At 45.2% G+C, this 18,163-nt stretch overlaps 1 protein-coding gene across 2 annotated transcripts in view; it reads left to right on the forward strand.

The window, feature by feature from the left end:
• Positions 1 to 18,163, forward strand: part of LOC121002879 (calcium/calmodulin-dependent 3',5'-cyclic nucleotide phosphodiesterase 1C-like) — a 786,737-nt gene that overhangs the window by 562,406 nt on the left and 206,168 nt on the right. For both annotated transcript variants that reach the window (XM_040434515.1, XM_040434516.1), the window contains exon 8: positions 1,057 to 1,157. In XM_040434515.1, coding sequence (XP_040290449.1) covers positions 1,057 to 1,157 — 101 coding nt within the window. The remainder of the gene's footprint in view (positions 1 to 1,056; positions 1,158 to 18,163) is intronic.

Genomic DNA, 18,163 nt, shown 5'->3' on the forward strand with positions numbered 1-18,163 from the left:
TTTTCAGACAGCAAAACCTGCTTTCAGGGACATAACAGGGACCTATGGGACCCCACAGAAAAACTAAGAAAGGGGCTCCACACCACTATGGTCACCTGTGGCAGCATGAATATGAGAAGGTTATGAATATGTTGGTTTTTCCAGTGCACAGGGATAATGAACACAGTCTTCCTAAGGCCTCTTGCAATCGAACGTTGCGGGCGCAATGCATGAACACCCACCGTGGGGCTGCAAATCGCTCACCCATTCACTTTAATGGGTCCGCGATCCGCCCGTTCCGCAAAAAGATAGGACATGTTCTACCTTTTTGCAGAAACGAAGTATGGGACGAAACCCCACAGAAGCACTACATAGTGCTTCCGTAGGGTTCCGTTCCGTGCTTCCGTTCCGCACCATTCCGCATCTCTGGATTTGCGGACCCATTGAAGTGAATGGGACCTCATCCGTGATGCGGAATGCACACGGAACTGTGCCCGTGTATTGCAGATCCACAAATGCGGTCCGTAATACGGCTACGGAGCGCACACGTTCATGTGCAATAAGCCTAGCAGCGCAGTGTTGTGATCACTAGGAAGACGGGCTGGGAGCTGGCAGGCGTCTGTCCTCACTGCACCCTCATATAGTGGGGCCAATAAAGTGATACAAAGTATTTTTTTCAGGTATACTGCAACCAATTTTCACAAGACAAGTATCATTTTAATCAACAGTATCAACCATACCAGTCACTATGCCTGGTGTAATTTGGTCAATCCTGCTAAAAGGTGCTCATCTAAAGCAGACCACATGATGTACGCTAAAAGCTACCTACTCCAACCTTTCCTGGCCCTTAAATGAGCAGAAGGTTATTGCCTGTTTTTTATTTATTTTTTATTATTATCATTAATTATCAATATTACATTTTAATTTGTGAAGTATGAAGGTTTCTCTTCTAAGTATTATAGATGTTATATCTATATGTGATGCTTGAAATGTTTGATATATATAGAATTAAATATCTAGATGGTTTACGGTCAGTTCCTTCATCATTAATTTCAGCCATCTCTTCTTGCATTTTAGCACTGGCTTACAGAACTGGAGATATTTGCAATGATATTTGCTGCTGCAGTCCACGACTATGAGCACACCGGCACTACAAACAACTTCCACATCCAAACAAGGTAGCAAAGATGTCAGTTACATCTTCTAATACATTCTCTACTCTTTAATTCTAAACTAAATTGTATGTAAAAACTTGGCCCACAACATGTATGTAGAGCTGTTCATGTTCTCAATGATGTTTCCTCCAGACTGTTCAATACCTTATCGCAGAAGATCAGAAGATGTGTGTCAAACTTGATATCTCATATAGCTTCTGCCTAGTCTTGTTTCTTAGATGGCAAACCATCCACAGTTACATCTGTATGTTTCTGGGGTTTTCTCCCACGTCAGTCAGTATGAGTTCCAGGGGCAGACTAGACTACTTTGAGCCCACAAAGGTGATAAGACTGAGGTCCCATCATACAGTTATGCAGAACAAGTGAATTAGCCTTTTAATCCTACATAATAAAATCCCTGTGTCTGTGCGCTGTGTCCGTGTGTGTGTCACCAGTTTTGCACTAGGCATGCGTGGCGTCCAATCAGGACACAGCGCTACACACACACACACACAGTGCTCCATAACTGTTTAAGCCCTTCCATGCCGTGGTCCTTAGGGACTGCTGTCTGGATGGGGCTCTGTCCTGGCAGCGGCCTTATAGTTGAAGGGTTAATGCCCCCCATCCCCGCAGCACCCCCGCTCCCCCCTTTCAAGATGGCAGAGCGCGCAGCACCCCCCCTTCCAGGATGCGCACCATGGTATGAGCTGGCACAGTCAGTGGAGAAAGAGGGAGTCCCTCCCTCTCCAATGTGTGCGGCTGCTGCTGGCCACCAATGAGAATAGAGAGGAGTAGAAGGGAGCGACTGTGGCCACTGTGCCACCAATGAATATAAGTAATGCTTAAATACAAATGCTTAAATACAAACTCGGCCCCCGGCCTCTATGACTGCGCACTGCAATCCACCGCAATTAACCCCTCAGGGTTAATTGCGGTGAATCGCAGTGCGCAGTCATAGAGGCCGGGTATGGGATATGGCCGACACACGCAGGCTACATTTGTATTCAAGCATTAACTATATTCATTGGTGGCGCAGTGGCCACGATCCCTCCCTTCTACTCCCCCTCTTCTCAGTATAAATTTCTGTCCCCGCATGGTCCCCCTCTCCTCACCCATTGATGGCAGTGGCAGTTGTGATCGGAGCCCCAGCAGTGTAATCCTGGGGCTCCGATCAGTTACCATGGCAGACAGGATGCTGCTGAAGCCCTGGCTGCCATGGTAAGCTCCCTGATGCTGTGTTCACTATGCACAGGGCAGCAGGGAGAGTGTGAAGTCCTATTCACCCTAATAGATCTCTATAAGAGTGAATAGGACAAGGGTTCTAGCCCCTAAGTAAAAAAAAAAAAGGTTTAACCCCCCCCCAATATAGAAAATAATATATAGCGATATATATCGTTATCGCACATGCTTCAAATTATATCGCGATATAGATTTTAGGCCATATCGCCCAGCCTTAAGTTCAATACACTGCAGTGCACTATATAGTGTACTGTAGTGTATTGTAAGTCATCAGACCCACTGGATATTCAGGAACCAAGTGGGTCTGGGTCCCACAAAATGTAAAAAAAAAGTGAAAAAAGTAAAAAAAGAAAAAGTAAATAAAAAAAAACCTTACTATATCCACACATAATTGGTTAAAAATGTAAACAATAAAAAACACTAAACATGATTGGTATCGCCGCGTCCGTAAGGACCTGATATATAAAAGGATCATGTTACTTTTTACGCATGGTGAACACCATAAAAAAAAATAACTAGGATGGAATAGCAATTTTGCCTACTTACCAAAAAATGGTATAAAAAGTGATAAAAAAAGTCATATGTATCCAAAATTAGCACCAATCAAACCGTGACCTCATCCCACAGAAAATTAGCCCCTATATAAGCCAATCATCCAAAAAAAAAAATATATATATATATATATATGGCTTTCAGAAAATGGAGACACTAAAACATGATTTCTTTTCAAACATGCTTTTATTGAATAAAATAAAGTTTAAAAAAATGCACATATTAGGTATTGTCATGTCCATAATGACCTGCTCTATAAAAATAGCATGTGATCCAACCCATCTGGTGAAAACCATAAAAAACTTAAATAAAAAATGTGCCAAAAAAATCAATTTTTTATCACCTTACATCTCAAAAAGTGTAATACCAAGCAATCAAAAAGTCATATGTGCCCCATAATGGTAACAATCAAGCCGTCATCTCATCCTGCACAAAATGAGACCCTACCTAAGACAATCGCCCAAAAAATAAAAAATATGGCTTTCAGGAAATGGAAACACAAAAACATGATTTTTTTCAAAAATGCTTTTATTGTGTAAAATAAAATAAAAAAAATGCACATATTAGGCATCGCTGTGTCCGTAACAACCTGCTCTATAAAAATAGTATGTGATCCAACCCGTCTAGGGAACGCCACAAATAAATAAAATAAAAATTGTGCCAAAAAAGCAATTTTTTATCACCTTACATCACAAAAAGTGTCATACCAAGCAATCAAAAATTCATATGTGCCTCAAAATGGTACCAATCAAACCATCATCTCTTCCAGCAAAAAAATAGATCCTACCTAAGACAATTGCCCAAAAAATTAAAAAAATGGACACACAAAAACATGATTTAAAAAATATATATTTATTGTGTAAATCTAAAATAAAAAGTAAAAAAATTGACTTATTAGGTATTAGGTGTTACAAAAAAACAAATAATAAAAACTGCCAGAACAGCCATTTTTTGGTTACCTAGCCTCATAAAAAGAGTAATATATAAACCCAAACACACACACTCACATTGCACAACTACCTCTAACAAAAGATTTCTATACTGCAGGAATATCCCTAATAATAACACGCCTTCTGCACCGCTCCCACCAGCGCACCAACCAACCAGGACACAGAGCTCCATATGCCGCCTGCACCGCCCACACCTGCGCGCCTGCAAGCAGGTCGGAGCGCCACCATTTCTGTTAGTCAGTCCCAGCCGCCATTTCTGCTTGTCAGTCCCAGATGCCATTTCTGTTTGTCAACCACAGCACTATCAGCCATATAGAGAGGAGCCCCTGTCAGCAGTCTGACCTACCAGTCGCTACCAGCAGTCTCAGCACCAGCAGTCAGTGCCAGTCGTACAGCCACAGTCACAGTGCCAGCAGTGTCAGCCACCAGTCAGTGCCAGCCATCTCAAACATCAGTTAGTGCAACCAGCCACAGCCACCAGTCTCAGCCACCAGTCAGTGCCAGCAGTCTCAGCCCCACCCGCAGCCAGCAGTCTCAGCCACAGCCACCAGTCAGTGCCAGAAGTCTCAGCCACAGCCACCAGTCAGTGCCAGCAGTCTCAGCTACAGCCAGCACTCAGTGCCAGCAGTCTCAGCCACAAGCTGCAGCCAGCAGTCTCCGCCACAGCCACCAGTCAGTGCCAGCAGTCTCAGCTGCAGATAGCAGTCTCAGTCACAGACACCAGTCAGTGCCAGCAGTCTCAGCCACCAGCCGCAGTCAGCAGTCTCAGCCACAGCCAGCACACAGTGCCAGCAATCTCAGCCACAAGCCATAGCCAGCAATCTCAGCCACAGCCACCAGTCTCAGCCACCAGCCACAGCCACAGCCACCAGTCTCGGCCACCAGCCACAGCCACCAGTCTCAGCCACAGCCACCAGTGAGTGCCAGCAGTCTCAGCCACAGCCGCAGCCACCAGCCACAGCCACAAGTCTCTGCCACCAGTCAGTGTAGTCAAGTTCCCTTGCCATTTAATATAGACCTACTAATGTTTATGCACTACTGTTCTAGCACCCGTTATTGTAACTGGCTTAATGTCTAGTTGTTTTATAAATTCACCATTCCTCATAGTCTTTCTGTGTGGGGACAATAATCAAAACAGGGCCTGGGGCTTGCAAAGGTTCATCTAGTCATTCCCCTTCTGCTTCCTTTTGGGGTTAATGAGTCATATATAGATAGAACAACAAGCATAGCTCATACTGTGGAGAAATGGGCATGCCCCTATGGACAGCTGGTATCTGTAGTTGTACAGTGATGTAATTGAATAGGAAACAATGCAATACTTAGGTTTGTCATGTAATCAGCAGAACTCACAGCCTGGAATAAATTCACTTAAATACTCAATCGCTGGCACACAGTCATATAGCTGTACAGCGGCAATAGGGCACTCTCTCGTTGCATACAGAAATAAACATGCCATGTTATGGAACCGTTTACCATGAAAGAATAGCTCTTAAGGGAGAATATGTCCCAAAAACAGTATCCGATGTCACATGATGCAACAACACACAAACTTCTCCTGTTTATGTATTACAAAGCGCCAAAGAGTTCTGTGTCTGCAAAAAAAAAGGAGGGGTTAGTCAGCACCTCCCAGTGCGCAGGTGCACGCCGCCATGGCAAAGACCTAAAGGGAAAAAAGGAGACAATGCAGCAGCACTCTGCAAATCAGACAAAGTACAACAATGCTTACAAAAATTATGGTGCTAATACTACGCTTATTTATAAAAGCGAGATGCTTGGTCAATGCATTTTGTACAAAATCATCTAAGCCCGTATGCCAAACGTCAAGGCGATCTCTGTTACACGGGTCCTAACACTAAATACTACCTGTTATGCGCCATAATGACCGCCATAAAATTCAGGGAGTGTTGGACCCACATGCATGTTGGATCCACTCTGCCTTTTTCCATTTTTTGTGCCAAAATGGCCTCCATTACAAGGGATGCAGGTACCAACATGCATGCTGAGCCCACTCTATACCCTTCCTGGTGCTAGACAGCTTCCAATGAATGCAGTGAGAGCAGGCCACAGCTTTATACTGAAAATAATTAAAATCAGCCTATGGGGCAGACAGGCTAATCAGGAGTGCACGACTCGCTGGAGTGCCACATCTCCAGCATTGTAAATCTGCAAAAAAAAAGGAGGGGTTAGTCAGCACCTCCCAGTGCGCAGGTGCACGCCGCCATGGCAAAGACCTAGAGGGAAAAAAGGAGACAATGCAGCAGCACTCTGCAAATCAGACAAAGTACAACAATGCTTACAAAAATTATGGTGCTAATACTACGCTTATTTATAAAAGCGAGATGCTTGGTCAATGCATTTTGTACAAAATCATCTAAGCCCGTATGCCAAACGTCAAGGCGATCTCTGTTACACGGGTCCTAACACTAAATACTACCTGTTATGCGCCATAATGACCGCCATAAAATTCAGCGTAGTATTAGCACCATAATTTTTGTAAGCATTGTTGTACTTTGTCTGATTTGCAGAGTGCTGCTGCATTGTCTCCTTTTTTCCCTCAAAGAGTTCTGTGTGTCACCATAAAGTACCCTGCACTTGACTTTGCAAACATTATTAAAGAGTCAAAACTGACAAATTATGATGGTTTTCCTCAATATGGCTTTTTTATACATGGACTTGAAGCTATTAAGATTCTCACAAGTCTGCATAAGATTTCTTTGCTTTCTGGGAATTAGATTAATACTCTTTTATTATCTTAGCCGATAACATGCAGCATCTCCTTCTTTTGAAGCCATATAATTAAACTCTATAATACATTGTGCTTTTACAGAGTATATTATCCACGAGAACAATGACTCGTGAATATAGCTGTGACTGTGTAAAATAAAGGTGTAAGGATAACATATAAGACTAGAGAAAATTAGCTTTTTATGAGGTTTGATTGAAATCTCAGTTTTATTTCATAATTGTAACTTCCAAGGAGAAGGTGTTCAAAGTCTCCAAATATCCAAAGAAAGGATCTATTCTGTTCTTAGAAATGAAATCCTCTTCTTGGGATGATATCCTGGAAATGACATACATCCTTAAACAGATGTTGAATCACCCTCATGTTTTTCAGTGCTTGCTATACATATAGATCCATTTTAATTAGTTTTAATGATTACTTCATACAGTGTGTAATTGGAATTTACTATCTACAGTAACTTCTCACAAAGTATATACCATATAGAATAATGTAACTCTTAGGCCTCATGCACACGACCGTTGTTGGGTCCCGTGTCCGTTGTTCCGTTTTCCGTGATTTTCTGCGGACCGATTGACTTTCAATGGGTCAGTTGAAAACTCGGAAAATGCACAGTTTGTCATCCGTGTCTGTGATCCGTGTTTCCAGTCCGTCAAAAAAATAGGACCTGTCCTATTTTTTTCACGGACAACGGTTTGTGGGCCCATTCAAGTCAATGGGTACGTGAAAAAACACAGAGGCACACAAGATTGTCATCCACGTCCGTGATCCGTGTCCGTTTTTTTCCCTATCATTTTCAAGGCAAACTTGACTTAGATTTTTTTTTCACTTTTCATGTCTGGTGATCCTCCAAAAATCAAGGAAGACACATGGAAACAAAAACGGAAACGGATCACGGAACAACGGAACCCCGTTTTGCGGACCGTGAAAAAATACTGTCGTGTGCATGCGGCCTTAAAGGGATATTCCTGTATACACAGCTTGATTCATATTGAAAGTGCAAAGCAAAAATCCTTACTGTATAGTAATTAAATATTTTCTGTAGTTTGCCTCATAATCACTAACAACTTAGGGCAGGTTCTGTTAAAGGTTCTGTTATAACAGAGTAATAATGGAATATAACGGAATTTTAGGATGGAAAGCAAAACGTAAGCCTCTGAGAGGCATTCCATTTGCTCCATCTTAATACATGTCTAGGGGGACACATAACGGTTCAGTTTGGTTCCGTTATACATGATGGAAAAAAATAGTCCTTTCGACTATTGGGACATGGAAGTTTCTCATTGTGGGTCCCCAACAGAGTCACCTGTTGCATGAGCATCAGCGTCTCTTCCAAAATACTGTACATATGAGTAGAAATGTCGCGAACATAAAATTTTCCGTTCGAGAACGGGCAAACCGCTATAGACTTCAATAGGCAGGCGAATTTTAAAACCCACAGGGACTCTTTCTAGCCACAGTAGTGATAGAAAAATTGTTTCAAGGGGACTAACACCTGGACTGTGGCATGCCGGAGGGGGATCCATGGCAAAACTCTCATGGAAAATTACATAGTTGACGCAGAGTTGGATTTTAATCCATAAAGGGCATAAATCACCTAACAATCCAATTTTTTTTTGAACAACGTGGTTTAAAACATCCAGTGTGTGTATACGATCAGGTATGATGTTGTATCGATCAGGTAGTGTAAGGGTGACGCCCGCTTCACAGACATTGACAGACCAAACTCTCCTTTTAATGCACCGCAAACAACCGCAAACAGTCCATTTGCCCAACCGCAAACTCCCCATTTGTACAATGTTGGATACCAAGCTAGCCATGTCCCGTTGATGTTATTGAAGGTTTCTTCCTCCACCCAGCCACGTACAACACCAAGGGTCCTGGAAAGGTGAATTGAAATGATTTTTCGAATGGGGAGATGGTTAAAAAAACGCTGGCTCCCTCCCCTTTGTTTGAATCCACGGTCACTGCGTCTGTGCCGTGCAATTTACTGTCCCACCCGATATGAGTGGTATTTTCTGTAGTTCTCTCTTCTCATCAGTTTAATCCCTGTTACGTCCCCAATCTGGGGTCCATTTATTAAATAGATTTTTCGAACGGGGAGATGGTTAAAAAAACGCTGGCTCCCTCCCCTTTTTTTGAATCCACGCCACGGTCACTGCGTCTGCGCCGTGCAATTTACTGTCACACCCGATATGAGTGCTATTTTCTGTAGTTCTCTCTTCTCATCAGTTTAATCCCTGTTACGTCCCCAATCTGGGGTCCATTTATTAAATTGATTTTTCGAACGGGGAGATGGTTAAAAAAACGCTGGCTCCCTCCCCTTTGTTTGAATACACACCACAGTTACTGCGTCACACCCGATATGAGTGCTATTTTCTGTAGTACTATTCTCATGAGTTTAATCCCTGTTACGTCCTATATCAGGGTGGGATTGCCTTTTGTGAAAAAAAAATTAGGCCGGGTACCTTCGACTGTCTTCACAGTGACTTGATTTTAGGAACCGGGAGATGGAAAAAGCAGCTTGGTCGGTCCTCTTACTCCCAAGTTGGAGCACTACGCGTGCACAGAGCAATGTGCTGTGACACCCTATATGAGTGGTGTCTTAACTAGTACTATTCCTATCAGTTTAATCCCTGTTACGTCCCCTATCCGGGGACGTGTGTCGAATTGATTAACCATTGTCGAATTAACGAACCATTACGACATCCTGGAATAATTTAGTTCTGAGCTTTGTACTTGCTTTGTATTGGAATTGATGGGGATTTTTTAAATTGTCTGCATTATTTCTAATAAACTGTTAAGAGACTTTATTATGATTTTTTTATTTTATGTATTAAAAACCCACCCATACAACTTAAAAAATAAATTTAAAAAAAGTAAGTTTTTTCTATGAAAAATTATCCAGCCGATCGCTTTTGGTCTGATCATAATGAAGCAACGGCCTTATCATCTGGGGTGTGGCAACATTGCCAACACACTCATAGAGGTGATGATCGCTTCATTGTGATACGTAAGCCCCTTCACCACAACAAGGTAACGATCACGAAGGGGAATTGACACTTGTATGTGCCTTTTTTGTTGTTTTGTTTTTGCAGCCACAGTGCAGCACCAGAGGCCAGAAAAATTAGGCATGTACACATGCCTGAAAAATAATGTTATTGTTGCAGCCGCTGTTGTAAAAGCGGCCGGAAATATTTATGTTTTCAAGGCAGAAAGGTGACTAAAACATTGCGGCTTGAACCCTAGTTGGTGGCGGAGAATTCACGAAAGTCATCCGGTATGCAGACATTAAATACAGCAGCGTGGGGACCATTTTGAGGCCAAGCCATGTCATCAGGCCTTTTGTTAGTCAAACGTATCTCCAACTGTCAGTCCCTTCGGGATCCATGCCTCATTCATCTTAATGAAGGTGAGGTAATCAACACTTTTTTGACCGAGGCGACTTCTTTTGTCAGTGAAAATGCCTCCTGCTGCACTGAAGGTCCTTTCTGACAGGACACTTGAAGCGGGGCAGGCCAGAAGTTCTATCGCAAACTGGGATAGCTCAGGCCACAGGTCAAGCCTGCACACCCAGTAGTCAAGGGGTTCATCGCTCCTCAGAGTGTCGATATCTGCAGTTAAGGCGAGGTAGTCTGCTACCTGTCGGTCGAGTCGTTCTCTAAGGCTGGATCCCGAAGGGCTGTGGCGATGTGTAGGACTGAAAAAGCTCTGCATGTCCTCCATCAACAACACATCTGTAAAGCGTCCTGTCCTTGCCGCTGTGGTCGTGGTAGGAGGAGGATTACTTTCACCTCTTCCCCTGTTAGATTCCCCTTGTGCTGTGACATCCCCCTGATAAGCTGTGTAAAGCATATTTTTTAGTTTTGTTTTGAACTGCTGCATCCTTCCTGACTTTCGGTAAGTTGGAAACATTTCCGCCACTTTCTGCTTATACCGGGGGTCTAGTAGCGTGGCCACCCAGTACAGGTCGTTCTCCTTCATCCTTTTTTACGAGGGTCCCTCAACAGACATGAGAGCATGAAAGACCCCATTTGCACAAGGTTGGATGCCGAGCTACTCATTTCCCATTCCTCGTCCTCACTGATGTCATTGACGGTCTGTTCTTCACCCCAGCCACGTACAACACCACGGGTCCCAGATAGGTGACAAAAAAGAGCACCCTGGGATGCCTGCTGTGGTTGCTCTTCCTCCTCCTCAAAGACACATTCCTCCTCTGACTCCTCTTCCTCATACTCCTCTTGCAGCGTTGCCGCAGGTCCGGCAAGCGATGATGACAAGGCTGTTTCTGGTGGTGATGGTGACCACAACTCTTCCTCTTCACGCTCATCTACAGTCTGATCCAGCACTCTTCGCAGGGCACGCTCCAGGAAGAAAACAAATGGGATGAGGTCGCTGATGGTGCTTTCGGTGCGACTGACTAGGTTTGTCACCTCCTCAAAAGGACGCATGAGCCTACAGGCATTGCGCATGAGCGTCCAGTAACGTGGCAAAGAAATTCCCAGCTCTGCAGAGGCTGTCCTAGCACCCCGGTCTTACAAATGCTCGTTGACGGCTTTTAACTGTAGCAGGCGGTCGAACATTAGGAGTGTTGAATTCCAACGTGTCGGGCTGTCACAAATCAAGCGCCTCACTGGCATGTTGTTTCGGCACTGAATGTCTGAAAAGTGCGCCATGGCCGTGCAGGAACACCTGAAATGGCCACACACCTTCCTGGCCTGCTTGAGGACGTCCTGTAAACCTGGGTACTTAGACAGAAAGCGTTGTACGATGAGATTCAACACATGTGCCATGCACGGCACATGTGACAACTTGCCCAAATTCAATGCCGCCAACAAATTGCTTCCATTGTCACACACCACTTTGCCGATCTCCAGTTGGTGCGGGGTCAGCCACTGATCCACCTGTGCGCTCAGGGCGGACAGGAGTGCTGGTCCGGTGTGGCTCTTTGCTTTCAGGCAAGTCAACCCCAAGACAGCGTGACACTGTCGTATCCGGGATGTGGAATAGCCCCTGGGGAGCTGGGGGGATTTACTTGATGTGCAGCCAGACACCGCAGCAGAAGAGGACTCAGCCGAGGAGGTTATGGAAGAGGATGGAGTAGGAGGAGTAGAGGAGGTGGCAGTAGGCCTGCCTGCAAGTCGTGCCGGTGTCACCAACTCCGCGGCAGAGCCACGCATTCCATGCTTGTCAGCCGTCAGCAGGTTGACCCAATGCGCAGTGTAGGTGATATACCTGCCCTGACCGTGCTTTGCAGACCAGGTATCAGTGGTCAGATGGACCCTTGCCCCAACACTATATGCCAGAGATGCCATGACTTCCTTTTCAATCACTGAGTAGAGGTTTGAGATTGCCTTTTTTGAAAAAAAAATTCATCCGGGTACCTTCCACTATGATGTCCCAATAGCGACAAATTTTTTGAAGGCCTCAGACTCCACCAGCTGGTATGGTAAAAGCTGGCGGGCTAAGAGTTCCGTCAAACCAGCTGTCAGACGCCGGGCAAGGGGGTGACTCTGTGACATTGGCTTCCTACGCTCAAACATTTCCTTTACAGACACCTGACTGTGGGCAGATGAGATGGAACTGCTGAAGGTGAGAGGCGAAGTTGCGGGTTGTTGAGAGGGGGCAAGGAGGACAGCAGTGGTTGACGTGGCTGAAGATGCTGGACCAGGAGGAGGATGGTGGCTTTGAGCTTGTGTGCTGCTTCTACTCGTCATCATGTGTTGATCCCATAGGCGTTTGTGATGTGCGATCATGTGCCTTTGCAAAGCAGTTGTACCTAGGTGGTTGTTGGATTTCCCACGACTCAGTTTCTTTTTGCACAGGTTGCAAATGGCATTGCTGTTGTCAGAGGCAGACACACAAAAAAAATGCCACACTGCTGAGCTTTGCAATGACGGCATTCTGGTGGTGGCAACAGCATGTGTTGATTGGCGTGCTGTCTGGCTGACCCCGGGTGCCGATACATGCTGTCTGACTGTGCCACTAGCTCCTTGCGACGACCTCCCCCTGCTTCCAACTCGTCTCCTCCTTCTCTCTGTCTCCCCTTCTGAACTTTCCCCCTCTTCTTCTTCTCTTCGAGCAGGCACCCACGTGGCATCCACGGACACATCGTCATCATCAACCACTTCACTTGTATCTGACACCTCAGCAAAGGAAGCAGCAGCGGGTACAACATCATCATCATCATCACACTGTACGTCCATGTGTGTAATGCTGCCTGACTGAGACATATCCCTGTTATCTCCATCCACTGGCAATAATGGTTGCGCATCACTAATTTCATCCAACTGATGTGTAAAGGACTCTTGAGAGCAGGTGACCAAAGCTGAGCTGGAGGAGGATGGTGCGCCAAGGTTCTTAGCGGAAGCTGTTAAAGATTGGGTGTCCTGTGTAAGCCAGTCAACTATTTTCTCTGAATTTTTTGGGTTCAGGGTACATGGCCTCTGAACACTGGGCATTATTCCAGGGCCAGTGGAAATCACAGCACCACGAACACGATGGCCCCTGCGGCGTGGCCTGCCTCTGCCTGTCATATTTTATTAGATAAGTGTTACTATGTGTGCAAGGTACTGTGCCACCCTATATAAGTGGTGGGCAGTGGGCACAGTACAGTCTGTGTGGGCCTGACACAAACTGGCTTGCAACTGTGATTATATCACAGAAAAATAATAAATAGATTTTTTTTTTATCTGCGAGGTATTTGTGAGTGAGTGACACCCTGTAACGGTATAAGTGGAGGCCTTGCCAGTGGCCACAATACAGTCTGTGTGGGCCTGACACACACTGGCTTGCAACTGTGATTATATCACAGAAAAATATTAAATAGAATTTTTATTTATATGCAAGGTATTTGTGAGTGAGTGACACCCTGTAACGGTATAAGTGGAGGTCTAGCCACTAGCCAGTGGCCACAATACAGTCTGTGTGGGCCTGACACACACGGGCTTGCAACTGTGATTATATCACAGAAAAATATTAAATATAATTTTTATTTATATCACAGAAAAATATTAAATAGAATTTTTATTTATATGCAAGGTATTTGTGAGTGAGTGACACCCTGTAACAGTATAAGTGGAGGCCTAGCCAATGGCCACAATACAGTCTGTGTGGGCCTGACACACACGGGCTTGCAAATGTGATTAGATCACAGAAAAATATTAAATAGATTTTTTTTTTTTATCTGCGAGGTATTTGTGAGTGAGTGACATCCTGTAACGGTATAAGTGGAGGCCTAGCCAGTGGCCACAATACAGTCTGTGTGGGCCTGACACACACGGGCTTGCAAATGTGATTAGATCACAGAAAAATATTAAATAGATTTTTTTTTTATCTGCGAGGTATTTGTGAGTGAGTGACACCCTGTAACGGTATAAGTGGAGGCCTAGCCAGTGGCCACAATACAGTCTGTGTGGGCCTGACACACACGGGCTTGCAAATGTGATTAGATCGCAGAAAAATATTAAATAGATTTTTTTTTTATCTGCGAGGTATTTGTGTCACGACCGCTACCCCAGCAGCAGTCGTGTCGCACCAGACGGAGGGAAGGGGGGCCCTTATCTACGGATGGGAATAGTATGGCCACCCCTGACTAACCCTAAGCTGGCACCTGTCTGCCCTGATACCCTAGACGGGGTGTGAACCCGTGCGGCGAGCAGGATGCCTAAAACCCTCAGTCGCCCTAACAAGCCTAGAGTGGGGAAAGGCCGATGGAGCACTAGTCACCATCACTCATGTCTAGGAGAACAGCAGGGAAGACAGCAACAAACAAACTATATCAGAGATAGACTTATCCAGTCACGAGCAGAGAAGGCGATCCCAATCACGACAGTCCACGCCGGACAAGAGCTCCACAGCAACACCATCAAACGATCTCCTTCAAAGGTCAGCATAGAACTGGAAGTAAGGACTATATCTGGCAATGACTGCAAGTGAAAGTGAAACTAATATAGTAGCTGGGAGTGGCAGACAGGACTCACCTGAGAAGGATGCCTACAAACTCCCAGTCAGGACAAAAAGGTTCACAAGGCAAAACCCAGATGACATACCCTGAACCATGGAGCAAACTCACAAGCTATCGCGAGTAGCAAGTCGCTGCGACCTTCTCCTCCCAGACCTGTCTGGATCAGTCACAGTCGTGACAATTTGTGAGTGAGTGACGCCATGTAGCGGTATAAGTGGAGGCCTAGCCAGTGGCCACAATACAGTTTGTGTGGGCCTGACACAAACTGGCTTGCAACTGTGATTATATCACAGAAAAATATTAAATAGAATTTTTATTTATCTGCGAGGTATTTGTGAGTGAGTGACACCCTGTAACGGTATAAGTGGAGGCCTAGCCACTAGCCAGTGGCCACAATACAGTCTGTGTGGGCCTGACACACACGGGCTTGCAACTGTGATTATATCACAGAAAAATATTAAATAGAATTTTTATTTACCGTATTTTTCGCTTTATAAGACGCACCTGTTGATAAGACGCACCTAGGTTTTTGAGGAGGAAAATAAGGAAAAATATATTTTGAACCAAAAGGTGTGCTTTTGGTGGGTTTTGAACTATTGGTGGTCTGTGGATGACACTATTATAGGGGATCTGTGGATGACACTGTTATGGAGAGGATCTGTGAATGACACACTTATGGGAGATCTGTGGATGACACTGTTATGGGGGATCTGTGGATGACACACTTATGGGGGATCTGTGGATGACACTGTTATGGGAGGATCTGTGGATGCCACTGTCATGGGGGGGTCTGTGGATGACACTTATGTGATTATAACACTGATCATCCTAAAGAATACACTGATGTACTGTAAGTACTGTACATTGGTGTATTCTCAAGGATGAGGGGAGTTATAGTCAGATTAAATATAAAACACTATCCAGGGACTGTTCTGTAATTGGCATGTGTTTAAATTAAATATGACTATAACCCCCCTCATCCATAGGAATCCACTCATATACTGCCGTACATGGGTGGATTCCTATGGATGAGGGGGGTTATAGTCATATTTAATATAAACACATGCCAATTACAGAACAGTCCCTGGACAGTGTTTATATTAAATACTATAACCCCCCCCCCCCTCATCCATAGGAATCCACTCATACACTGCAGTACATGGGGGGTATATGAGCAGAGAGCAGCAGGGCTGGCAGGCACAATAACAGAGGCGCTGGAGCGCACAGTGTGACAGGCATCCAGCACATAGACGAGAAGACCGGGACCCTGGAGCTCAGGTCAGTGCCGGGGTCCCCCCGGCAGCAGCTGGAGGAGGAAACAGGGGGGAGAAGATTATACTTACTGGAGCTGCAGGCTCCGGTCCCGGGTGCGCACCAGACGCGCAGGCTGAAGGAGGGGACAGGAGGAAAAATTTTCACTTACAGGAGCTGAGGACTCCGGTGCCAGGTGTGCACCAGACGTGCAGGCTGGAGGAGGGGACAGGGGGAAAACACTTTTACTTACTGGAGCTGCGGGCTCCGGTCCCGGTCGCTGGCGGCAGTGGAGCATAATAAGTGAAGCCGCCAGCCTGCCCATCCCTGGTGCTGTCTTGTTAAGGAAGCGCGGGCTGGCGGCAGAAGCCTTCAGTGAAGCCGCCAGCCCACCCAACAGTTTAATGGCCACCTCATTTGCATCGCATTCGTTTTATAAGACGCAGTAACTTTTTCCCTCCACTTTGAAGGGGAAAAAAGTGCGTCTTATGAAACGAAAAATACGGTATATGCAAGGCATTTGTGAGTGAGTGACACCCTGTAACGGTATAAGTGGAGGCCTAGCCAGTGGCCACAATACAGTCTGTGTGGGCCTGACACACACGGGCTTGCAAATGTGATTAGATCACAGAAAAATATTAAATAGATTTTTTTTTATCTGCGAGGTATTTGTGAGTGAGTGAGTGACACCCTGTAACGGTATAAGTGGAGGCCTAGCCAGTGGCCACAATACAGTCTGTGTGGCCTGACACACACGGGCTTGCAAATGTGATTAGATCGCAGAAAAATATTAAATAGATTTTTTTTTTATCTGCGAGGTATTTGTGTCACGACCGCTACCCCAGCAGCAGTCGTGTCGCACCAGACGGAGGGGAAGGGGGGCCCTTATCTACAGAGGGAATAGTATGGCCACCCTGACTAACCCTAAGCTGGCACCTGTCTGCCCTGATACCCTAGACGGGGTGTGAACCCGTGCGGCGAGCAGGATGCCTAAAACCCTCAGTCGCCCTAAACAAGCCTAGAGTGGGGAAAGGCCGATGGGAGCACTAGTCACCATCACTCATGTCTAGGAGAACAGCAGGGGAAGACAGCAACAAACAAACTATATCAGAGAAAGACTTATCCAGTCACGAGCAGAGAAGGCGATCCCAATCATGACAGTGCCCACGCCGGACAAGAGCTCCACAGCAACACCATCAAACGATCTCCTTCAAAGGTCAGCATAGAACTGGAAGTAAGGACTATATCTGGCAATGACTGCAAGTGAAAGTGAAACTAATATAGTAGCTGGGAGTGGCAGACAGGACTCACCTGAGAAGGATGCCTACAAACTCCCAGTCAGGACAAAAAGGTTCACAAGGCAAAACCCAGATGACATACCCTGAACCACGGAGCAAACTCACAAGCTATCGCGAGTAGCAAGTCGCTGCGACCTTCTCCTCCCAGACCTGTCTGGATCAGTCACAGTCGTGACAATTTGTGAGTGAGTGACGCCATGTAGCGGTATAAGTGGAGGCCTAGCCAGTGGCCACAATACAGTTTGTGTGGGCCTGACACAAACTGGCTTGCAACTGTGATTATATCACAGAAAAATATTAAATAGAATTTTTATTTATCTGCGAGGTATTTGTGAGTGAGTGACACCCTGTAACGGTATAAGTGGAGGCCTAGCCACTAGCCAGTGGCCACAATACAGTCTGTGTGGGCCTGACACACACGGGCTTGCAACTGTGATTATATCACAGAAAAATATTAAATAGAATTTTTATTTACCGTATTTTTCGCTTTATAAGACGCACCTGTTGATAAGACGCACCTAGGTTTTTGAGGAGGAAAATAAGAAAAAATATATTTTGAACCAAAAGGTGTGCTTTTGGTGGGTTTTGAACTATTGGTGGTCTGTGGATGACACTATTATAGGGGATCTGTGGATGACACTGTTATGGAGAGGATCTGTGAATGACACACTTATGGGAGATCTGTGGATGACACTGTTATGGGGGATCTGTGGATGACACACTTATGGGGGATCTGTGGATGACACTGTTATGGGAGGATCTGTGGATGCCACTGTCATGGGGGGGTCTGTGGATGACACTTATGTGATTATAACACTGATCATCCTAAAGAATACACTGATGTACTGTAAGTACTGTACATTGGTGTATTCTCAAGGATGAGGGGAGTTATAGTCAGAAAAAATATAAACACTATCCAGGGACTGTTCTGTAATTGGCATGTGTTTAAATTAAATATGACTATAACCCCCCCTCATCCATAGGAATCCACTCATATACTGCAGTACATGGGTGGATTCCTATGGATGAGGCGG

The sequence above is a fragment of the Bufo bufo genome, chromosome 5, assembly GCF_905171765.1.
Source record: "Bufo bufo chromosome 5, aBufBuf1.1, whole genome shotgun sequence".
NCBI lineage: Eukaryota > Metazoa > Chordata > Amphibia > Anura > Bufonidae > Bufo > Bufo bufo.